This window comes from Macaca thibetana, chromosome 20 (genome assembly GCF_024542745.1).
Source record: "Macaca thibetana thibetana isolate TM-01 chromosome 20, ASM2454274v1, whole genome shotgun sequence".
Taxonomy (NCBI): Eukaryota; Metazoa; Chordata; class Mammalia; order Primates; family Cercopithecidae; genus Macaca; species Macaca thibetana.
The window spans coordinates 31,912,759-31,936,433 of record NC_065597.1 but is presented as its reverse complement, the minus strand read 5'-3'; the positions used below and the strand labels follow the sequence as shown (position 1 = coordinate 31,936,433).

At 58.2% G+C, this 23,675-nt stretch overlaps 4 protein-coding genes across 27 annotated transcripts in view; 3 read left to right on the top strand and 1 right to left on the bottom strand.

The window, feature by feature from the left end:
• APRT (adenine phosphoribosyltransferase) overlaps positions 1 to 23,675 on the top strand; it is a 187,719-nt gene that overhangs the window by 120,592 nt on the left and 43,452 nt on the right. The window lies entirely within an intron of this gene.
• Positions 3,838 to 6,693, top strand: PABPN1L (PABPN1 like, cytoplasmic). Its single transcript, XM_050773752.1, has 7 exons — positions 3,838 to 4,130; positions 4,519 to 4,702; positions 4,878 to 4,945; positions 5,378 to 5,484; positions 5,561 to 5,648; positions 6,062 to 6,204; positions 6,654 to 6,693. The coding sequence occupies exons 1-7, from the start codon at positions 3,885 to 3,887 to the stop codon at positions 6,691 to 6,693; spliced, it is 876 nt and encodes a 291-aa protein (XP_050629709.1). The 5' UTR covers positions 3,838 to 3,884.
• TRAPPC2L (trafficking protein particle complex subunit 2L) lies at positions 14,857 to 19,297 on the bottom strand. 21 transcript variants are annotated; one of them, XM_050773766.1, is made up of 7 exons: positions 19,188 to 19,246; positions 17,602 to 17,774; positions 16,633 to 16,720; positions 16,378 to 16,492; positions 16,242 to 16,276; positions 16,073 to 16,139; positions 14,857 to 15,053 (listed from the first exon to the last, which is right to left on the bottom strand). In XM_050773766.1, the coding sequence occupies exons 1-7, from the start codon at positions 19,218 to 19,220 to the stop codon at positions 15,031 to 15,033; spliced, it is 534 nt and encodes a 177-aa protein (XP_050629723.1). In that variant the 5' UTR covers positions 19,221 to 19,246; the 3' UTR covers positions 14,857 to 15,030. The 21 variants fall into 21 exon arrangements, with proteins under 21 accessions (XP_050629723.1, XP_050629724.1, XP_050629733.1 ...); XM_050773767.1 differs by having other exon boundaries at positions 14,857 to 15,050; XM_050773776.1 differs by having other exon boundaries at positions 16,106 to 16,139.
• Positions 18,919 to 23,675, top strand: part of GALNS (galactosamine (N-acetyl)-6-sulfatase) — a 43,621-nt gene continuing 38,864 nt past the window's right edge. For 2 of the 4 annotated variants that reach the window (XM_050773659.1, XM_050773661.1), the window contains exon 1: positions 19,409 to 19,615. In XM_050773659.1, the coding sequence (XP_050629616.1) occupies positions 19,496 to 19,615 (120 nt within the window). In that variant the 5' untranslated portion in view covers positions 19,409 to 19,495. Of the gene's footprint in view, positions 18,938 to 19,405; positions 19,616 to 23,675 lie in introns of those variants that run through there. The other 2 variants (XM_050773660.1, XM_050773658.1) reach the window with 2 other exon arrangements.

Here is a 23,675-nt window from a genome sequence, read left to right as displayed (position 1 = left end):
CGAGGCTACACTCCACCCTCGTCTGGCCAGCCCTGGCCAGCACGCCTGTCCTTAGTGCAGACGTGGGCTCTGCCCCTGAGGAGCTTTGGTTTCTAAGGGGAGAACTGGGCAAGTCATCAACACTGGATAGACAGCAGGAAAGACGTGAGGACAGCGGCTCTCGAGGGAGGAGGAGCAGCCTGGCGGGCTTCCTGGAAACGGTGGCACCGTGCACAGGGGGAACAGTGTCCTGGGACCACGCACACGTGTGTGGCTGTGCGAAGCCAGGTAGAGGGGAAGCCGGGTCCAGACAAGGCCCATTCCTCCCGACCTCATGAGCCTGCCCCAGAAAATCCTCTGGGTGGTGGACAGATCGGGGGGCAGCATGGTCTTCAGTCAGCCTCTTGGAAGTGTGAAAAGAAAACAAAATTTCAGGCCCTAAAACTCACTAAGCCAAAGAGAAAAGTCAAGCTGGGAGCCGAGTCACACACACCTGCCTCCCATTTTCTTCCTGAATGGACAGCTACGAAGATGAAGGAGCCCGGCCCCCCACAATGCGCTTACACGGAAATTCCCTGTGGGCCCTGAGATCTTGGCTCTGAAACAGTTCTGCTGGATCCCACCCAGACAATGTGATCCCCCAGCTTATCTTCCCAGCTATGGGACAAAGGACAGAGCTAACATCACCCTCCACTCACCGGAGACAAATGTGAACCTGCCGGCTTCCTGTTCCCTGTGGCAGTTCTATCTTCGCTGGAAACGCAGGGTTGCTGAGCGTGGGGCTCTGTAATTCACTCCTCTACCCTCACCTTCCACATTTCTTTTTTTTTTTTTTTTTTTTGAGACAGAGTCTTGCTCTGTCGCCCAGGCTGGGGTGCAGTGGCCGGATCTCAGCTCACTGCAAGCTCCGCCTCCCGGGTTTACGCCATTCTCCTGCCTCAGCCTCCTGAGTAGCTGGGACTACAGGCGCCCGCCACCTCGCCCGGCTAGTTTTTTGTATTTTTTTTAGTAGAGATGGGGTTTCACCGTGTTAGCCAGGATGGTCTCAATCTCCTGACCTCGTGATCCACCCGTCTCGGCCTCCCAAAGTGCTGGGATTACAGGCTTGAGCCACCGCGCCCGGCCACCTTCCACATTTCAAAATGTGCATTTGGTGACTGCCAATCAGAGCATCAAAGGAAGGCTACCTTGCCTCTTTTATCTGCCCTCCCTTTTCTTTCCTTCCCATGTTCCCCTCCTGCCCGCTCTTTCCCTTTAAATATAGGAGTCTCCAAACCCTCTTTGGGTTTTTTTGTTCTTGTTTTTTGTTTTGTTTTGTTTTGTTTTGTTTTTTGAGACGGAGTCTCGCTCTGTAGCCCAGGCTGGAGTGCAGTGGCCGGATCTCAGCTCACTGCAAGCTCCGCCTCCCGGGTTTACGCCATTCTCCGGCCTCAGCCTCCCGAGTAGCTGGGACTACAGGCACCCGCCACCTCGCCCGGCTAGTTTTTTGTATTTTTTAGTAGAGACGGGTTTCACCGTGTTAGCCAGGATGGTCTCGATCTCCTGACCTCGTGATCCGCCCGTCTCGGCCTCCCAAAGTGCTGGGATTACAGGCTTGAGCCACCGCGCCCGGCCTTTTTGTTTTGTTTTTGAGACAGAGTCTCACTCCGTCGCCCAGGCTGGAGGGCAGTGGTGCGATCTCAGCTCACTGCAACCTCTGCCTCCCGGGTTCAGTGATTCTCCTGCCTCAGCCTCCTGAGTAGCTGAGATTACAGGCGCCGCCACTACACCCGGCTAATTTTTTTTTTTTTTTTTTGTATTTTTAGTAGAGATGGGGTTTCACCATGTTGGCCAGGCTGGTTCTGAACTCCTGACGTCAAGTGATTCACCTGCCTCGGCCTCCCACAGTGCTGGGATGACAGGCATGAGCCCCCGTGCCCGGCCCCCAAACCCGCTTTGGAAAAAGCAGATGTTTCCTGTGGCTTTGTGGTCCTTTTTCCTGGGTGCACCCTCAACCTTGGCAAGATAAACCTCTAACTGATGGAGACCCATCTCAGACACCATCTGGCTTACAGAGGTGAGAACAGAGTGGGTGCAGGAGCCTTGGTTCCCAGGCTGTGGCAGCCTCCATGTCACCACCTGCTCCCCCTTAGCCCCCAGCCCAAGGTGGAGGAAGGGCCACCCTGCGTGGATGGGTGCACGGTGCAGCAGTGCAGCTCCAGCCTAGGCCATGCCCTGTCTCTCTCTCCTCCCCCAGTCCCAAATTCCCAGGAATCCCAGCCCCACTGGCTGAACACCGGGGTGCAGTCACAGAGAAGACGGCCTCAGCCTGGGGGTGGCAGCTGTGCAGGGCAGCCCCGTCCCCCACCACCAATGGCAGGTGTAAGAGCCATGCATGACTGCCTGGCCCCAAGAGTGGGTGGGAGACGGCATCACTGGAGACGGAGGCCAGAGCAGACCTCAGCAGCCGCGCTGGCAGGTGGAGAGGGAGGCGCGAAGGCAGAGGCGGGTCACATCCACGGAGTCCTCACCTCACAGGAACTCACACCGCCACGCCCCACGCCACTCCCACAGAGCCCCCACCCCAGAGTAACTCACACCGCCGCTCCCCAAGGAGCCCCCACCCCACAGGAACTCACACCGTCACTCCCACCGAACCCCCACCCCACCCCACAGGAACTCACACCGTCACTCCCACCGAACCCCCACCCCACAGGAACTCACACCGTCACTCCCACCAAACCCCCACCCCACCCCACAGGAACTCACACTGTCACTCCCACCGAACCCCCACCCCACAGGAACTCACACCGTCACTCCCCACCGAACCCCCACCCCACAGGAACTCACACCGTCACTCCCCACCGAACCCCCACCCCACCCCACAGGAACTCACACCGTCACTCCCACCGAGTCCCCACCCCACAGCAGAAGATTTCTGGTTTCATGGAAGTGGCTCCCATCTAAAAGATGACCCAGGCCAGGCACAGTGGCTCGTGCCTGTAATCCCAGCACTTTGGGAGGCTGAGTCGGGCAGATCACCTGAGGTCAGGAGTTCGAGACCAGCCTGAGCAACATGGTGAAACCCGATCTCTACTAAAAATACAAAACAAAAAAAAATTAGCTGGGTGTGGTGGCAGGTGCCTGTAATCTCAGCCACTCGGGAGGCTGAGGCAGGAGAATCACTTGAACCTGGGAGGCAGAGGTTGCAGTGAGCTGAGATCGTGCCATTGCACTCCAGCCTTGGCAAAAAACCAAGACTCCCATCTTAAAAAAAAAAAAAAAAGACCCAGAATGAGGGTTAGGGAGGCAGCGTCCCTGGGACTCCATGGGGGTCAGGATGCAGAGACAGCGGTTGCTGCCCCTCCTCTGGGCCCAGGACCCCGCCCCGACCTGCCTAGGCCCTCTCATCCCGTGCACCTGCCCTCAGTCCCTGCTCAGACCCTTCCCTCCCCTGGGACTATCTCAGCCCCTGCCTCCCTAGTCGGAAGCCACCTCCCCAGCCTGCTTGGACCCTGGTACCACAAACAACCGCTCCTGTGTTCCCACTTGGATTGCGTGTTCATGCCGTGTGGTGTTCGTGCCGTGTGGATGCTGCTGAGGTGTGAACCCTGTGATGGACCAAGGCTCCAGTGAGCCGCAGCGTGCCCAGGTGGAAGCAGAAGAGACCAGTGACCCCCACTCAACTCAGCCTCTCCTTCCTCCAGGGAGAGAGTCCTGGAGGTACCTGTCCCAGTGACAGGGAAGGGGCGGGGCCAGGAGCCAAGGCTGGAAGCTCAGCCCCCACTCAGCCTTTGCAAATGCTCTAGTGGGAGCAGCTGGCCTCAGGAAAGGGCTTAAAACTCCAGGAGGGCCCGGGCAGGTGCGGACGAGAGGGGATCGGAGGGGAGGCCTCGCCTGGCCCACCTTCCTCCTGCCCTTCTACCATGTGGCCCTTCCCAAGCCGCTCGCTCTTTCCGCCCCCAACTCAGGCCTGGCTCCAGACAGTCTCCTCAGACCCGGAGGCCCAGGGCTGGGGGGCCTGGAACGAGACCAAGGAGACTCTGGGGCCAGAGGGTGGGGAAGGGAAGGAGGAGGAAGAGGAGGCAGAGGAAGACCAGGATGGGGATGCAGGCTTCCTGTTGTCTCTGCTGGAGCAAGAGAACCTGGCTGAGTGCCCGGCGCCTGACCAGGTAACAGCTGTGTGGAGGCCCTGGGGCTCTCAGGGGACCTGGGGCACAGGGACTGGCGGAGACACGGGGTCTGGGTGACAAATGGCTGCAGCTGACTTAGGAGGGGAGGGCCATTGCCCACCTGCCTGGACGAAGGTGGCAAGGAGACCCCGCAGCACAGACTGCGGAGTCAAGCTGGCGTCTCTGGCCTGGGGAAGGGCCCTTGAGGTGCAGTTTCGGGGGCTTCTCTGCAGGGGCGAGTTCATCACCCCAGGAAGGAGCGTCCCTGTCCAGAGAAGGGCTGGCCCTTGGGGCTGTGACCCTCTGCTGAAGCTGGCAGGCCACACACCCACCTTCTTCGAGCAGAGCCTGCAGGCTGCCTGCCCCACTCAGCACCATGTGTCGGCAGGAGCTGGAGGCCATCAAGATGAAGGTGTGTGCCATGGAGCAGGCCGAAGGGCCGCCATGGTCTCTGGGAGCACAGCACCAGGCCGAGGAAGAGGAGGGGCTGCCACAGCCTCAGGGAGTGCAGCACCAGGCCGAGGAAGAGGAGGGCACCATGGCCGGGCAGCTGCTGAGCCCTGAGGCCACGGGTAGGAACCAGGGGCCCAGGCCGCCCCCCACTGAGCCAGGGTCCCAGGGTTTCCATGAGGGTTGGGCCTGGCAGGCTCCAAGGTGTCACCTCCCCTACAAACCTGGGCCACCTTCCCCGTGAGAGGAGTGAGGAAGGAGCCAAGGGCCTTCGGGCCTGAGATGTGTTCTCCGCAGGCTGCCCCCTCCCTGGGACCCCCGAGGAGAAGGTGGAGGCTGACCACAGATCTGTCTACGTGGGCAACGTGAGTGGCAGGCGGGGGCCGGGGGGGCAGGCAGTGAGTGGGGCCCCATCTCTTCCAGGGGGTCTGGTGCCCGGCCCTGGGCCAGGCTTGTGGGGAAGGGAGTCTGACACTGGGAACAGCCCTGTCCCCTTGAGGAAACACTGGCCTGGGCACATGTTCCAGTTTTTCAACGTGAGCTGGAATTCAGGATTGCACATGAAATCTCCACTTTTGAGAAGCTTTTTGAAAGGCTCCAGCCCTCCGGAAGGGAGCGCTCCCTGTGAGATCTCCTTTCCTTTCTTCCCTCCATCCCCAGCAGGGGTGTGGGGTGGAGGCCTGGGGCCGTCCCCGCCCGGGGGCCCAGCCTTGGGGTTTCTTTCCCCACCTCTACCAAGAAAGCCTCGAGTCAGGGCCAGGCGTCTCCCTGACACGCGGGTCTGGGCCTGGGTCCAGGTGGACTACGGGGGCTCTGCCGAGGAGCTGGAGGCCCACTTCAGCGGCTGCGGGGAGGTCCACCGAGTCACCATCCTGTGCGACAAGTTCTCTGGACACCCCAAGGGGTCAGTTCGGGGCCTGGCGGGGGCACTGGCTGTGCGGACGGGGCCCAGCCTCATCCCTCCCCGTCCCTCCCCTCAGTTACGCCTACATAGAGTTTGCCACCAAGGGCTCCGTGCAGGCCGCCGTGGAGCTGGACCAGAGCCTCTTCCGGGGCCGGGTCATCAAGGTGCGCCAGTGCTCCCCAGGTCCAGGAACATGAGCACAGAGGGGCTGGCCCACTGGCCCTGGGACACACAGCAGCCCCAGCTGGCTCCTCTCTGCACAGCGCGTCTCAGGCACGGTGCTTGGCTGGGCCTGGACAGGATGTGGCAGGACCCTGGGACCTGAAGCTGGGTTTGGTCTGCCAGTGACATGGTGGGGAGGTGTCCCCTCTCGGGGCGGGAACCCCCTCTGCAGGGGTGCTGGCTGTGACTGGGTGTCATATGACAGCTATGGTGGGCAAAGGCAGGGGACCCTTTAGGCCCAAATGGCATCCTGAGCCTGCAGGACCCCACACTCCGGGGTGGTGGGCGTTGCAGGGACTGCGGGCTGGGTCTTAGCTGCCCCTCAAGGAGGACTAGGAACAGGCCTTTGCTCCAGGTGCTGCCGAAAAGAACCAACTTCCCTGGGATCAGCTCCACAGACCGTGGGGGCCTTCGAGGACACCCAGGCTCCAGGGGGGCACCGTTCCCCCTCAGCGGCCTCCAGGGCAGGCCCCGGCTCAGACCACGAGGGCAGAACCGGTGAGTGGGTGCCTGTGGAGGCAGCCTGGGGGCGAGGGCCATGGTGGGGCGTCGGGGCCTGGGGATCAGGGGCAGGAGGGGGTCCCTGAGCTTGTTCCTCACGGGGCTGCAGGAACGTACCTGGTGGGGCCTGGGTGAGGGCTGGGGCTGCTGCATCAGCTAGGGGGGTGCTTTCTGCAGCCTCTCTGCTGGGAGAGGTGACCCTTTCTTGTTCCCACCAAGACCCTGGGGTGGGCTGCAGCTGCCCCAAGGGGCTCTCCTGGCGCTGCCTTCCCCTTTCCTGGGACCATCCCAGGAGAGCAGCTAGGAGTCACCAGAAAGGCCCCCTGGGGCATTGCCTGAGCAGTCAGGTGCCCTCCCTGCATCCTTGTCCTGTTGTCCCCCGGGGCCCTGGGCCACCTCCCTTCCCCTCTGGAATGCCACTCACCGTGCATTCTCTCTCCGTGCAGGGCCCGTGGAAAATTCTCACCGTGGTTTTCACCGTATTAAAGGGGAAGGCCTGATTTTGAGAGAGGGGCTGGGGGCTGGGTCAGGAGTAAACCACTTGGGCTCCATCCTGGGGCTGGGGCAGGGAGTAGGGCAGGGGCGAGGCCAGAGGAGAGGGGTGTCCGGAAGAGCAGCTGCTGACCCCCACTTGGCCAGGGGATGGCCCACTAGGGCCTTGTATGGTGGCCCAGACCCACGGCCACAGCCACGAGTCACAGTCATGGCCCGGTGGTGGGCCTGGCACGGGCGCCACGGGGATCTAGGGGGGCTCTGGGCAGTGAGGTCAGGGAGAGGCAGAGGCCCAGGCAGTGCCAGGCCAGCTTGGGGTGGGCATGCTCGGCTCTTCAACTAAGTCATTTTAAGAAAAATAGAAAACGTGTCTCTTAATGGTGAAGCATAAATTATTAAACTTTTTAAAAGCAAATGGCAGCAGCACTCCTGTGCATTCCCCTCGTGGACACAGCTCCCTTTTCGTCTTCCCCTGGGACAGGACACACAATTCCCTTCGTGTCTTCCCCTGGGACAGGACACACAATTCCCTTCGTGTCTTCCCCTGGGACAGGACACACAATTCCCTTCGTGTCTTCCCCTGGGACAGGACACAGAAGGCAGCTGGTGGGCTGTGGCTGTGGGAGAAGGACAGGGCTTTAGACCCCTCACGACCGACAGCAAGCCGGCAGTGTGCACAGGCTGAGCCGGTGTCAGCGTCACTGCCAGCCTGGTGGGCTACGACTGCCTGTGTGTCAGTCAAGGCGCCCCCACCCCATAACCCTGCCCTGGCACCACGTGTCCCCCACCAAGTGATCCAGACATCCGGGACGCTGGCCCTTGTCAGAAGCTCAGTAAACAGAGGTGGAGATCTCTGATCTCTGTCCTGGGCACTTTGACAACTGTCCCCTCTGAAAGCATGCACAGCTGTGGAGGCCCAAGTCTGCTTATGTGCACACATCCAACTCCAGCACTCCACGACGGACAGCGCCTCCCCTTCGTGCCCCATTGGGCTCAGTGTGGTAATTCCTGGAGCCCCGTGCAGACCAGCTCCTATTCAGTGGGCTGGTGCCCACCCACCCCTCAGTCACCTTCCTCCAGCACCAGGCCACACGCTGCTCCCTGGAATGAGCCAACCTCCTCGTTCCCGCCTACACCAGCCGCCTCCCCAAACCAGCCCCCCACCCCACCCCACCCCACCCCACCCCACCCCACCGTGGGGTCTTGTTCCTGCCTACACCAGCCTCCTCCCCAAACCAGCCCCTCACCCCACCCCACCCCACCCTACCCCACCGTGGGGCCTTGTTCCCGCCTATACCAGCCTCCTCCCCAAATCCGCCCCCACCCCACCCCACCCCACCCCACCCCACCGTGGGGCCTTGTTCCCGCCTACACCGGCCTCCTCCCCAAATCCGCCCCACCCCCACCCCACCCCACCGTGGGGCCTTGTTCCCGCCTACACCAGCCGCCTCCCCAAACCAGCCCCCCACCCCACCGTGGGGCCTTGTTCCCGCCTACACCAGCTGCCCCAAACCAGCCCCCCACCCCACCGTGGGGCCTTGTTCCTGCCTACACCGGCCTCCTCCCCAAATCCGCCCCCACCCCACCCCACCCCACCCCACCCCACCGTGGGGCCTTGGGTCAATGTTGGCCTCTGTAGTGGGGTGAATGATGCCCCCCAAACTGCATCCATGTCCTGATCCCCAGACCCTGTGAATGTGAACTTCTCTTGAAAGGGTTTTTGCAAATGGGATTCGGTGAAAGGTCTAGAGATGGTCCTGGGTTACCTGCGGTCACTAAACACAACCACACACCCTAAACCCAACCACACACTGGTTATTTGCGGTCCCTAAACACCACACATTGGTTACATGAGACCAAACCCAACCACACACTGGTTACCTGTGGCCCTAAACCCAAACACACACTGGTTACCTGTGGCCCTAAACCCAAACACACACTGGTTACCTGTGGCCCTAAACCCAAACACACACTGGTTACCTGTGGCCCTAAACCCAAACACACACTGGTTACCTGTGGCCCTAAACCCAAACACACACTGGTTACCTGTGGCCCTAAACCCAAACACACACTGGTTACCTGTGGCCCTAAACCCAAACACACACTGGTTACCTGTGGCCCTAAACCCAAACACACACTGGTTACCTGTGGCCCTAAACCCAAACACACACTGGTTACCTGTGGCCCTAAACCCAAACACACACTGGTTACCTGTGGCCCTAAACCCAAACACACACTGGTTACCTGTGGCCCTAAACCCAAACACACACTGGTTACCTGTGGCCCTAAACCCAAACACACACTGGTTACCTGTGGCCCTAAACCCAACCACACACTGGTTACCTGTGGCCCTAAACCCAAACACACACTGGTTACCTGTGGCCCTAAACCCAAACACACACTGGTTACCTGTGGCCCTAAACCCAAACACACACTGGTTACCTGTGGCCCTAAACCCAAACACACACTGGTTACCTGTGGCCCTAAACCCAAACACACACTGGTTACCTGTGGCCCTAAACCCAAACACACACTGGTTACCTGTGGCCCTAAACCCAAACACACACTGGTTACCTGTGGCCCTAAAGCCAAACACACACTCGTTACCTGTGGCCCTAAACCCAAACACACACTGGTTACCTGTGGCCCTAAACCCAAACACACACTGGTTACCTGTGGCCCTAAAGCCAAACACACACTGGTTACCTGTGGCCCTAAAGCCAAACACACACTGGTTACCTGTGGCCCTAAACCCAAACACACACTGGTTACCTGTGGCCCTAAACCCAAACACACACTGGTTACCTGTGGCCCTAAACCCAAACACACACTGGTTACCTGTGGCCCTAAACCCAAACACACACTGGTTACCTGTGGCCCTAAACCCAAACACACACTGGTTACCTGTGGCCCTAAACCCAAACACACACTGGTTACCTGTGGCCCTAAACCCAAACACACACTGGTTACCTGTGGCCCTAAACCCAAACACACACTGGTTACCTGTGGCCCTAAACCCAAACACACACTGGTTACCTGTGGCCCTAAACCCAAACACACACTGGTTACCTGTGGCCCTAAACCCAAACACACACTGGTTACCTGTGGCCCTAAACCCAAACACACACTGGTTACCTGTGGCCCTAAACCCAAACACACACTGGTTACCTGTGGCCCTAAACCCAAACACACACTGGTTACCTGTGGCCCTAAACCCAAACACACACTGGTTACCTGTGGCCCTAAACCCAAACACACACTGGTTACCTGTGGCCCTAAACCCAAACACACACTGGTTACCTGTGGCCCTAAACCCAAACACACACTGGTTACCTGTGGCCCTAAACCCAAACACACACTGGTTACCTGTGGCCCTAAACCCAACCACACACTGGTTACCTGTGGCCCTAAACCCAAACACACACTGGTTACCTGTGGCCCTAAACCCAACCACACACTGGTTACCTGTGGCCCTAAACCCAACCACACACTGGTTACCTGTGGCCCTAAACCCAAAACACACACTGGTTACCTGTGGCCCTAAACCCAAACACACACTGGTTACCTGTGGCCCTAAACCCAACCACACACTGGTTACCTGTGGCCCTAAACCCAACCACACACTGGTTACCTGTGGCCCTAAACCCAACCACACACTGGTTACCTGTGGCCCTAAACCCAACCACACACTGGTTACCTGTGGCCCTAAACCCAAACACACACTGGTTACCTGTGGCCCTAAACCCAAACACACACTGGTTACCTGTGGCCCTAAACCCAAACACACACTGGTTACCTGTGGCCCTAAACCCAAACACACACTGGTTACCTGTGGCCCTAAACCCAAACACACACTGGTTACCTGTGGCCCTAAACCCAAACACACACTGGTTACCTGTGGCCCTAAACCCAAACACACACTGGTTACCTGTGGCCCTAAACCCAAAACACACACTGGTTACCTGTGGCCCTAAACCCAAACACACACTGGTTACCTGTGGCCCTAAACCCAAACACACACTGGTTACCTGTGGCCCTAAACCCAAACACACACTGGTTACCTGTGGCCCTAAACCCAAACACACACTGGTTACCTGTGGCCCTAAACCCAAACACACACTGGTTACCTGTGGCCCTAAACCCAAACACACACTGGTTACCTGTGGCCCTAAACCCAAACACACACTGGTTACCTGTGGCCCTAAACCCAAACACACACTGGTTACCTGTGGCCCTAAACCCAAACACACACTGGTTACCTGTGGCCCTAAACCCAAACACACACTGGTTACCTGTGGCCCTAAACCCAAACACACACTGGTTACCTGTGGCCCTAAACCCAAACACACACTGGTTACCTGTGGCCCTAAACCCAAACACACACTGGTTACCTGTGGCCCTAAACCCAAACACACACTGGTTACCTGTGGCCCTAAACCCAAACACACACTGGTTACCTGTGGCCCTAAACCCAAACACACACTGGTTACCTGTGGCCCTAAACCCAAACACACACTGGTTACCTGTGGCCCTAAACCCAAACACACACTGGTTACCTGTGGCCCTAAACCCAAACACACACTGGTTACCTGTGGCCCTAAACCCAAACACACACTGGTTACCTGTGGCCCTAAACCCAAACACACACTGGTTACCTGTGGCCCTAAACCCAAACACACACTGGTTACCTGTGGCCCTAAACCCAAACACACACTGGTTACCTGTGGCCCTAAACCCAAACACACACTGGTTACCTGTGGCCCTAAACCCAAACACACACTGGTTACCTGTGGCCCTAAACCCAAACACACACTGGTTACCTGTGGCCCTAAACCCAAACACACACTGGTTACCTGTGGCCCTAAACCCAAACACACACTGGTTACCTGTGGCCCTAAACCCAAACACACACTGGTTACCTGTGGCCCTAAACCCAAACACACACTGGTTACCTGTGGCCCTAAACCCAAACACACACTGGTTACCTGTGGCCCTAAACCCAAACACACACTGGTTACCTGTGGCCCTAAACCCAAACACACACTGGTTACCTGTGGCCCTAAACCCAAACACACACTGGTTACCTGTGGCCCTAAACCCAAACACACACTGGTTACCTGTGGCCCTAAACCCAAACACACACTGGTTACAGAGACCAAGAGACGCTCCGTAATGCGGAGGATGACAGGGGCCGGTAGTGGCTGCAGAGGCTGGAGCAGACCCACCCCAGAGCCTCCAGGAGCCAGCCACAGCCACACCCAGCCTTTGGACTTCTGCCTCCGACATGGGGCGGAAATACATTCCCAGGGTTTGAAGCCCCTCCATGCGGTGCTCTGTTACGGTGGAGGCCTGGAGACTGAGCTCTCTGACCTAATTATCGGGATACCCGACCAAGGAGCCACCATGGCCCTCTAAGATCTGTCCTGATCTTGCCTGAGGTCCACTCTGGGGACCCGGGTTCTGTGGTCTGTGAGCTGCTCTGCCCAGGCCTCTGCTGGTTTGCCAGCGAGTCTGGCTTCAGGGTGGGCTTGAGGGGGCTGTCCCAGCATCAGAGTGAGAGCCAGGCCTAGCCCAGAAGGGAGGTCAAGCTGCCCAGGGCGGGGCCTGGTGCGCACCGCTCACAGCTGGGGGCTGCAGGAGGGGCCTGAGGCAAGCACAGCACTTTGCAGATGGCAGCCCCTGACTGCTCAGTACCCAGAGCCAGGGTCTGGCCCTCAGCGAGGGTTCGCTGCTGGCCTTGACGCAGGTATCACGCCCATGGGTGTGTCAGGTCCCTGACTGTTCTAGCCCATGTCGCAGGTTAGTTCCTGTCCATCTTCAGCCTTCTGTGTGGCCACTGCAAGGAGACAGCGGAGTGAGCCTGGGGAGTCCCTCCTTTCTTGTGGACTTGACACCTGAACAGACTAAGGCGGAGGAAGACCTGGGAACCCCTCAGCATGGCCCTTCCAGGTGATGAGACCCTGGGCCGTGACCTGCAGAGGCCTTTGCAGCTGCATGGAGGCGGCGGATGCTCTGGCTGGCTCGGGTGGGCAACTAACAAGAACAGGCTCATCGTCCCCCGTCTGCGGCAGAAGGAAAGAGGCAGAGTATCGTCGCGGCCTGACGGGGAGGAGGGGCTGCCCCACGTGGCGTCCAGCAGAAGTCGCCTGGGGTCGAGGAAGGAGTGGGCAGGGCTGTGGCCCTCCATGAGGCCAACCCCAGGGTGGAGACAGCACGAACCTACCACGTGACAGTTCTGCTGTCAGATCAGAGGTGAGCACATGACTTGTTTCCTTGGACTTAAAATGGGGATGGTGCCTTACAATGCTTGTGAAAACTCCCTAATGTAAAAAGTTCTTACAGGTGGGTCTGGCTACGCCTAACAGAAAACCCAAATAGCAGTGATTTAAACCAGAGAGGGGTGCGTTTATTTTCTCACATTTAAAAAAAGCTGAAATGAAGTAGTCCGGGGCTGGTACGTCAGCAAAGGCCTAGGGTCCTTCCCGCGTTCTGTGTCAGCAAAGGCCCAGGTCCTTCCCGCGTTCTGTGTCAGCAAAGGCCCAGGTCCTTCCCACGTTCTGTGTCAGCAAAGGCCCAGGTCCTTCCCACGTTCTGTGTCAGCAAAGGCCCAGGTCCTTCCCACGTTCTGTGTCAGCAAAGGCCCAGGTCCTTCCCACGTTCTGTGTCAGCAAAGGCCCAGGTCCTTCCCACGTTCTGTGTCAGCAAAGGCCCAGGTCCTCCTTCCTGCGTTGTGCATCAGCTCCACTGTCCTCAGGGTGTGACTCTTTCCTCATGCTCTCAGGACAGCTGTGCCAGCACCAGCCATCACATCCATGTTCCAGGCAGGAAGAAGGCAAAGGGGAAGGGCCCTGCACGTGGCAGCTGAGCCCCCTTCACAGGAGCTTCCCTGCAAGTCTGTCCTAGCACCACCACCTCCATGCCACAGCTGCACACCCCAGGCTGCGAGGGAGGCCAGGACATGGTTCTCATCTGCCCACTGTCAGAGCTGTGCAGAGGCACTAGAGTTCTGTTAGTAGGGAGGAAGGAGAATGGATGCTGGGTTAGCAACTTCCCGAGTCCCCACCACAGCCAGGACTCAGGCAGGAGCGATCCCCACTAAACGGCAAAGATTTCACACTGGGCTGCAGTGGGGAGGTGCTAGGTGCTTGGGCTGGGGTCCCACTTTCTAACAAACATGAGGCTCTTGTTAAAGATTTAACCCTGTGAGGGTGGCCTGTGGCCCACACGCACTCAGACCAGCTGCCCGGTGTGCCTCAGCCCACGCCAGGACTTCCAATTCACCCTGAGCGAGGGAAGCCTGCGGTTTTCACACACACTCCTTGCTCATTTCTTCTTCTATAATTTATAAAATTAACACTGTGCTTGCTGGATGGGATGAAAAGGCAAATATGTATCGAGAAAGTTCCCCTCCCTGTGTCTGCCCCAGGCTGACCCCCTTACAGCCTTTCCTGCTGCAGGGGCTCCTGGGGTCTTCAAGGTCCTTGAGAAACTCTCCAGTCCTGGACCAGTGCTGGAACCAGCTCTGCGGGGGGGTCTCCTCAGCTGGCTGAGCCTCGACTGCTGGACCCCAAGGTTGCCAGCGGCACTGACACCACTAAGGGCTCGGCGGCTGCCCTGGGCGGTAGTCAGTCATGTCATCAAGCGACACGGCACCGAACCCCCTCAGCACAAACAGGCAGGAAGGGGCGCCTCAAGTCTGCGCTCCAGGGCTTAGGATGAGGGCTGCAGCTGAGCCAACGCCACGGGGCCACGAGGCTTCCCAGGTTTCACAAGCGTTCTTTTCAGGCCAGGCTGAGTCTAGACGTTGGGCCAGATGCAAAGAATGGAGGCCAAGTCCAGAAAGAGGAGGGCCCTCCCCTGTGGGAAGGCACGCTGGCTCCCCTTTTGCCCCTAGATCCTAGGCTGGCTCTGAGCTCAGGAAGCCGCCCCCTCCAGACCAGTCCACCTGTTCAGCCAATGGGCGACCCACATGGTCACAGGTCCTGCAGGCTCAGGAACTCTTGGCTCCAGGCGCCCCTGCCTCTGCCTTCGGGACAACTGAGGACAGGCTTCCTGCACCATCTAATCCCAAACCTCTGCCCACACCACTGAAAGTCCTTAGTTGAATTCTTCTTAGTTAAATCCTTGGCTGACACAGAAGGAAAAAGCCAAATCTCATCTCACAAGACCTTTAGTTGAGAGAACATGCACAGCTGCCTGCCCTGAAAGCCCCGGGCGTCCCACTCAGGAAGAGGCGACGAGAACAGACTGACGGCCACCACGGTCACGCGTGGGATCCTCTGCGATGGCCGGCAGCACAGCTCATTCAGCACACCTGTATCATCATGGACGTCACCATGTTATCAAAGGCCCTGCTAAGAGAAACAGACCCACTCAGAGGAAAGCCAGGCCCTCCACCTGTCTGTTCACGGAGACAGGCAGGGCAGCAGGGCTCCATCCACAGGACGCTCAGGGCCTTCTCCAGGGTCCAGAAATGTGAACTCAGCTGAGAGGCGAGGACAGGAGTCCCGCCCCACCAGGCACTGAGAACCCATCTGCTGCCTCCAAGTTCCCTGTGCAGTCTCCCAAGGCCCCAGGAAGGGGTGGAGGAGGAAGCAGCATGGGCAGGCAGGATAGTGGTGTGGCAAGGACAGGCCTGTGAAGCCCAGGAGGCAGGACTGCATGGACGTTCGCCTGCCTGCTCCCATCTGGGACCCAGGATGGCCCCAAGACAGAGTCCTGGTGGAGGGAAGGGCCTGGCTGGGGTCACTGCAGCGTCCTCCTGCCTGCCAACCACAAGAAATTATGTCTTGGAACTGGGGACTCGCTGGAAGCAAGTCTGGAGTGTAGGCGTGGACCCCACATTTCCCTCATGCCATTCAAAAGTTAAGTCTGTTTACTTTCTGGGCCATTCAGAAGATGCCTGCAAACCAGGTTCCTGACTGTCCAAATTCAACATAAAAGATCAGGTAGTGACAGGAGAATGTGTGATCCCTGAAAGCCACTGCCCATGTGCTTGGCCCTGAGTCCTGCAGGTGCCCCAGGTACCCACTGGGCACACCTGGGAAGCCAAACAGGCAAGCTCCGCTCCCCGCACCACACACACTCCATCCACTTTACGCGCCGGAGATCTGTGTAAGAGTTGGTGTGGAGAAACAGGGTTTTGTGGCTTTAAAACCTCTGCCCTAGGGGTTTTAGGGGGATGGTGCTCATAGCTTAAAAAGACCTTTCCTCCCTTGTTTTCCAAATGGTTGCATTTTGGCAATCAAAATGGCAAGGCAGGTCCTACAGAGAGAAGGAAGCAAGACACAGAAAGCAGGGCCCACCTGGACTGGATCGGACACAGGGAGTAGGGCCCACCTGGACTGGATTGGACACAGGAAGTAGGGCTCACCTGGACTGGATCGGACACAGGAGTAGGGCCCACCTGGACTGGATCGGACACAGGAAGTAGGGCCCACCTGGACTGGATCAGACACAGGAAGTAGGGCCCACCTGGACTGGATCGGACACAGGAAGTAGGGCCCACCTGGACTGGATCGGACACAGGAAGTAGGGCCCACCTGGACTGGATGTGGACACAGGAAGTAGGGCCCACCTGGACTGGATTGGACACAGGAAGTAGGGCCCACCTGGACTGGATCGGACACGGGAGTAGGGCCCACCTGGACTGGATGCGGACACGGGAGTAGAGCCCACCTGGACTGGATGCGGACACAGGAAGTAGGGCCCACCTGGACTGGATGCGGTCCCCCGGGTTGTAGAAGGGGTTGCACATCACGTCTGTGTAGGAGTTGTGTAGCTTCCGGAACATCTGAAAAAGACCCAGCAAACTGTGACATTGCCAGGTACACACAGCCAGTGCCAGATTTTTGGTTTCTCAGCATTTCAAAACAAAGTCAAAAAGGAAAAACAAAACACCCACTCGGGCATGGCCTTCTAACCCCGACTTACGCTGCGAATTTCGTTGTCTCGAAGGGCCGTGTTGGAGGAATCCACCACCATGACAAACTTCACCTTGGAATTGGTGACGTAGCCGTACCTGCACAGGTGGTTAGGGAAGGCACTCGCAACACAGGGACTGCCGGCGGAGGACCCTCTGCGGGCCCTCCCTTTGGAGAAATGTGGCAACCTTGAATCACAGGAAATGCCCAGGCTGGGCTGGTCCTGCAGTGACCATGCTGGGTGCGAGCCTAAATACTTCGCTAGGGCAATGTCTGGTGTTTGCGGGAGAAGCAAGGGGCAGGCAGCCAAGCCTTAGCCAGTTCACACTCCAAGAGCCGAATCGCCTAGACTCTGAGTCTGTCTGTCTGGATCACCTCATCCTCTTTAGGAATCAATGCCTGGCCCAGAAAGTTAACTGCAAAAGCAGAGGCTTCGTGAACAAGGCAGATCCCCTCTCTAGAGGCCACATTATTTTGTAAAATAGTGGCTACCAGCAAATGTCACCATGGACAAGCTACATTACCGCTTTTGGGAAGGCCTTTGAACTCCATGGCCTCAAGTGATTTGTCCCAAGGGACTAGACGAGAGTGTCTAGTGACGTACGAGGCAAGGCCTAACAAAATAAATGAAACCGTTATCCCCTGTTCAAAGGTGGTGGCTCCCCCTGAAAAGCACAGCAAGAAATCCTTGCAGGTACAAAGCAGAAGTGTCCCAGTTCCTCTGCAAACCAGACAACAGACACGTGCAAAGCAAAACATCCTACAGGGCATTCTAGCCTTGCTTTTCCCAAATGATTCTTCCAGTGAAAGAGAGAGAAGAGTTAGAGGCCTTCATTCACCTCAGGCGTCCCTAATTCCCTGGCTGGCCAAAAACTCTCACCTCTTTTTCTTTCTTCTCAAAGGTTTCAAGCTATCTGATCCTAAAGTATACCCGGCAATTGTAGGTACTCCCTGACACACACCCTGCCCTGAAAGATACACCTTGTAGTCCTCCGTGGGGTAGAGCAGGCCCAGGTACAGCTCCCTCTGGTCAACCAGGGCCTTCCCCATTGCGGAGATCTTCTCATCCACCACGTCCAGAGATGTGTGCACCATGTAGTGGAACTTCAGCTCGTTCTCCGTGGGGGTGCTGCGAATGTAGAGGGGGTAATTCTGCAAGAAAGGATGACGGCGACTGAAAGGACAAGACTCCACCCAGCGCACACCAGCTCTGAACTATGCTGCAGAGCCGTGACCTTCAGCCATCCGGGGAATGCATTCCCATTCTCTAAGGCCCACCGCTTCATTCTCCAGGCCGCAGTGGGCACTGCCTTCAGGGAATCCCATCTAACCTAAGAAGATTTATGTGTTGTTTGCAAAGCAGCAGCAGTAGGGCGGCCAGAAAAGACAACTCAGAAAAATGGGCCTCAGCACAGCCTGACCATCAAGCCTGGAACCCGGGCAGGCCTCTCACCTTCTCCTGGAGGCCACTCTGCCTCAGCCCACCTCTAGCTCTGCATGGGTCACCCAAATACAGCACCCTAAATACTGGCTTTTCTTCACCTTGACACTGACCCTTTTACTAAACCGTTCAAGACTCAGCTCAAATTCCTTTCATTTCTCATTCCTGACCATTGTAAGCCCAGAATTAACAGCTGCTTTCTTGGGCTTTCACACACCACCATTTACTCTGTAAATTCAGCACTGGGTCCTGCAGAAATACAGTGAACAAGAGTCTTAGCTACTCTCATGGGGCTATATGATACCTAATCAATAAAGCCACAAACAAGCAAATGATCATCTGTGGCCAGGAGGGAAGCCCATGAGAAGCTTAGCAGCAGCCACTGCGCAGCAGGGAGCGGCCTCCAGAGTGGTCTCAGGGCAGACCCTGGCTAGGAAATGAAGGCTCCATGCAGCAGAAGCACAGTGTGGACAGCCACCCAGCTCAGTCTCAGCCTTCAGAAAATGCTTTCCAGAAGAAATGTACGTGGGCCAGTAAAGAGGGTGGGAGCTGGGGAGAGGTGTTCCGGGTGCAAAGGCCCAGAGGTGAGAGGGCAAAGCATGTCCAGGGAGCTGCAAAATTGGTTGGTTGGAGCGGAGGGTGCCAAGGGTTATGGGGGGAAAGGATACCAGACCAGGTTATTCAGACAGCATCCTAAGGCAACCAGAAGCCACTGCAGAGGTCTCAGGCAGAGGCGTGACAGGATCCGATTGGTTTTTAACTCGGCTCCTGGGAGACTGGCAGAAGGGCCGTACGCGGGGAGCCAGCGCTGGATGGGAGAACCGGCAGAACCTACTGAGGAAGGAGGCAGTGCCCCGGACCACCTAGGCTTCTGGTGGGTCCTGGCGGGGAGGAGACCTGGGGCGCCGAGGGGTGCGTTCAGCAGCGGGACGGGCAAGCGCGGAGCTGGGGAGCTCAAGGTCTGCCGGGTGGCTCGTCCACCGCGAAGCCCCTGACCCCTGGAGCTCGGCGAAGGCCTCCTCCAGGTCCCATTTCCTAAGGCGCCTTCTAGGCCCAGGGAAGAAAGACAGAGCGGAGAAGCGAGGATGGTGCGGGCCCGGACGCCCCGCGCAGCACGTACGCACCTCCTTGGCGATCACAGCGATGCACACCGCCATCTTGGGAGGCCCGGCGCTGGCGTCGCATCACGTGACCCGCCGCTGGTCACGCAGCCCCGCAAGCTCCGCCCCGCCCGTCTCGCAGTTGGCTCTGGCCCCGCCCCACTGGTCGCGAGGCCGTCCAGGCCCCGCCTCCGTCCCGCCGCGGACTCTGGCCCCGCCCCACTGGTCACGAGGCCGTCCAGGCCCCGCCCCGCAGCCCAGCCGGAAGGGCCGGCGGACGCTCGCTGCTGGGTCGGCTCGCTGGCTCCGGCTCCGCGGCTCCGGTGGTTGCCATGGCGGCGGTTGTCGCGGCGACGAGGTGGTGGCGGCTGTTGCTGGTGCTGAGCGCCGCGGGGATGGGGGCCTCGGGCGCCCCGCAGCCCCCCAATATCCTGCTTCTGCTCATGGACGACGTGAGTGCGGGCGGTGGGACGGGGCAGGGCCGGGGGGCCGGGGTCGCGGGGGGAGGGGAGGGGCGGGGGAGGCAGGAGGGGAGGGGAGGGGCGGGCGTGGTGGGGGGAGAGGTCGGGGGAGGCCCCGCGCGGGGAGGAGGAAGGGAAGGGGATATCCCCGTGGGGGGAGGGGGAGGGGGATATCTCCGTGGGGGGAGGGGGAGGCCCCGCGGGGAGTGGCCGCGGTGTCCAGGTGTGGGGTCTCGGCGGCCACCGGTCACCAGCCGCGCTGCCACTGTGCTGCGTGACCGGGACAGCGTCCTCCCTCGCAGGTGGGTGACCGCGGTACTGCCCGGCCCTGCCTCCCCCGTCTGACCTTTCCCGCCCTCTGCTCTTGGGAAGGTGGGCGCGCAGCGTGGCCGCCTCGAAGGGAGGAAGGGGCTGCTCCTGCCGCCCTGCCTGAGAGCTGCGTCGCCCTGGGAATCACTCCCGCCGTCTCGGGCCTCCGGGTCCCCCCCCGCTGGGCTCCAGTCTTACCTGAGGGCTGCCTTTGTCCCCTGGAGAACGCTGAGCAAAGGTCAGGTGTCCCTGAGGTCTGAAGAACTGAAAGGCTGGGATGTCCCCTGGTGGGCAGGTGCGGGGTCAGGGGTCACAGAGCCGGCCTGGAGGCCTCCTTCCCTAACTCCTTGTGGGAGCCACCTGGAGACTCAGTAATGAGTCTGCCTGGGGCACGGGTCACCGTGCAGGACCCCAGACACACCTGGGTTCAAACCCTACTGGCTCCAAGCTGGGGGGTCACTTCCATTCTTGAGCCTCAGCCGCCTCCACTGGGGGAGGGGTCACACCCATCCTGCTGTGCTCACGTGGTATGTGAGGACTGGGACGACATCGAGTGCTGGACAGTTTTGGGCTGTCAATGTCGCTCAGCCCCTGTATGCTGGCTGGAGACCAGCAGAGACCCTGACAGGGGCCTTCAGATCCACCTGTGCTGCCCAGTGGGGGCCACAGGCCTCACGCAAGGGCTGAGAAGTTGTGGCTGTCGGAATTGGGAGGTGCTGGTCGTGTAAAGTACACAGATTTAGAAAACTTGGTACAAGAAAAAGAATATAAAATATCTCACTGAACAATTTTATTAAATTAATGGTTTTTTAGCATATATACCTGAAAAGATAACAGACACCATCCATAATTTCCCCACCCAGGGGTGACAGCCCTCAGCCCTGGGCAGCCCCTTTTCCATCTCATATGTCTATTTGTGTGCAGTGAGTGCTTTCCAGAGCGGGCTCTCCAGCCCCCAGGGGTCCCTGTGCTGACAGCAGTAGCCAGGTCTTTCTCAGTACTGAGTGGTATCTACGTCCTAAAGATACTTTGTTTCAGAATTTCATCCTTTCACTTTTTAAGTTCTCTGGGCTAGTGTAGACACTTTGTTTCAGAATTTCATCTTTTCATTGTGTAAGTCCCTTGGGGCCAGCATAGCTTCCCCCGGTGAGCTGGACCCTGCGGGTGAAGCCTCCCTGTTCAGCCTCTGCCTTTCTTGACGTTCTCAGAGGACAAAGGGCTATGTGAGGCGGGGCAGCTCATGAATAATTTTTTACGTAGAAGACTTGTTGAAATAAGATTTTGGATATGTTGGGTTAAATAAAATATAAAGTTAAGTCTGCATTTCAGCTACTTCTGCTTTTCTAGCGTGGCTCCTGGTAAATGCGGAACTGCATGTGGACTCACCCTGTGTTTCCATAGGACAGCAAGGGTTCAGGCCGTGCAGGGTGGAGGGGTGCGGTGCGGCCATCAGTGTGACAGGGGAAGCCCCACCCACCTGGGGACCTGTCCTGTGGCCTCCTCCATGTGGTTTGTGGGGTCCTTTGGCAGCTGACGCCTAAAGAACCCCAGAGGAGCTCTGTCCTGGCCGGTAGGTGTACTTGCTAGAACTTTCTGATGCAGACAGCAGAAAATGAAGTCAAAGTGACAAGCAAAAGTGAGGATTCCTTGGCCCTCCTGACTCGACAGATCAGGGCCGCCTGGCGAGTTGCCCCTTTCATGGCTCTGCTGTCTCTGAACTGGCCACATCCTCACTCAGCCTGTGATGGTCCTAGGCAACTCCAAGTCACCCCCTGCAGTCAGCAGACCCAGTGGGAGATTGGCTCTGCCTCTGAGTCATGTGAGCCTGATGTGGGTCTCAGTCCTGTGCCAAGCACACTGGGGGAGGGGCGCATGCTGACCTGTCCAGCCCAGGCCTCGGAGCCTCGGGCCTACCCCAGAAGGGAGACTGCCCCGATTGTCTCATCTACCTGGACCCAGCAGAGAGGGGGTTCCTTGAAGGGCCCATGGTGCAGCTACCAGGATGGGGCAGGGATGCTGGCAGGTGAGAGCCACAGAAGCTCGCAGTGAAGCCCGAGTGCCCTGATGTGGCCCAGGGTGCAAGGGAGTCCTCACAGGCTGTGTTCTCTCCTCGGAGTCCGGGGCTTCCTCTGCAGCCCTGTCCACACCTCTCCCTGTGCTGTAGACCAGTTGTTTCTGTCAGGGTGCTGGTGTCTGAACCTGCAACAGGTCATTTTGGCTCTGGAATGACATAGGATCATTTGGTGACCCACAGCCCTGGGCCTCGCACCACCTGAGAACGAGTGTGCGTCTCTCAAGTTCAGATTTTGGAGCATGGCCCTCCATGGACCAGCTGCCTCCAGCCCAGTCTCCCTCTGTCCTGTCCTCTGTGTCTGGGCAGTGAGGGGCCTGGACCCCACTTTCATCTGAGCAAGTGCAGTTTCAGAAAAGGAGTGTCCCCAAAACTAGCTTATTGCACACCTCATGGCCAGAAGCCACTCTCCAACTGGTCACACTGACCCGGGAGAGTACCACTGCCCCCAGCGTCAGGGCCAGAATGGGAGGCTGGGACTCAGGGGTGAGAGCAGCTGGTAGGAGCCCCCACCTGTCCAGGGCAGCTGAGCTGACCAGAGTGAGGACAGGTCCAGCTGCACTCCCCAGGACTGCCCTGCCCTGGCCTTTCACTGGCCCACGGTCTAGCGCGGCCTGGCTTCTCAGCACCCTGGGCACCTTGCTGCATGAGCGACAAAACCTGCGTGGCCCACTCTGCTCTCCAGGGTTGCTGGGGCCTTGGAGACAGGTGAGACCTATGACAACCTCCGCTCTGGCCCTCACACAGCTCCTGCCTCCCAGGGCCGGCAGCGCTCTGCGTCTCCACTCCTTATTTGGAAAATAGGGTTAAGAAGGGTCAGCCCTGACCACAGAGGAAGTGGAGAGTCAGGGCCACCCAGGCCAGCTCCTATTGCCACAGCAGCCTTGTGGAGCCACCAGAACCGGGGGAGGGCTGCTCAGCGCCCCTCGTTTGAGATAGACAAGCACTGGTCTGCTTATCTTCATGATAATCCCATAGCAACCAGTAGGAATGGAAACTTTGCGTTTCTTAAAACTCTGAAATTCCTAAGGATACTGATCCATGGCTCACAGCTGTGCTCACTGAACATGGACAATCATTTGGGGGCTTTTAGGACTTTTTTTTTTTTTTTTTTTGAGATGGAGTCTCACTCTGTCACCCAGGCTGGATTGCAGTGGTATGATCTCAGCTCACTGCAACCGCTGTCTCCCAGATTCAAGCAGTTCTCCTGCCTCAGCCTCCCGAGTAGCTGGGACTACAGGCTCCCACTACTGTGCCCAGCTAATTTTTGTATTTTTAGTACAGTTGGGGTTTTACCATATTGGCCAGGCTTGTCTCGAACTCCTGACCTCAGGTGATCCTCCCTCCTCAGCCTCCCAAAGTGCTGGGATTACAGACGTGAGCCACTGTACCCGGCCAGGACTTTTTTTTTTAAGACAAGGTGTGGCTCTGTCACCCAGGCTGAAGTGCAGTAGCTCGATCACAGCTCACTGCAGCCTGAAACTACTGGGCTCAAGCAATTCTCCTGCCTCAGCCTCCTGAGTAGCTGGGATTATAGCCGCCCATCACCACACCCAGTTAATTAATTTGATCTTCAATCACTGATACCCTTTCTTCCACTTGATTGAATCGGCTATTGAAGTTTATGCATGCGTCACATAGTTCTTGTGCCATGGTTTTCGGCTCTGTCAG

Bases quoted from the DNA above. Each gene is read 5' to 3' on its own strand.
- PABPN1L (XM_050773752.1), top strand. From the start codon at position 3,885: ATGTGGCCCTTCCCAAGCCGCTCGCTCTTTCCGCCCCCAACTCAGGCC. The intron at 5,649-6,061 runs GTGCGCCAGTGC...CCTTTGCTCCAG, and splicing joins TCCGGGGCCGGGTCATCAAG to GTGCTGCCGAAAAGAACCAA. The intron at 6,205-6,653 runs GTGAGTGGGTGC...CTCTCCGTGCAG, and splicing joins AGACCACGAGGGCAGAACCG to GGCCCGTGGAAAATTCTCAC.
- TRAPPC2L (XM_050773766.1), bottom strand. From the start codon at position 19,220: ATGGCGGTGTGCATCGCTGTGATCGCCAAGGAG. The intron at 16,277-16,377 runs GTGGGCTCTACT...AATCCAGTCCAG, and splicing joins TGTGTCCGCATCCAGTCCAG to GTGGGCCCTACTTCCTGTGT. The intron at 15,054-16,072 runs GTGAGCCCTACT...TGTTTCTCTTAG, and splicing joins CTGTGTCCGATCCAGTCCAG to CAGGGCCTTTGATAACATGG.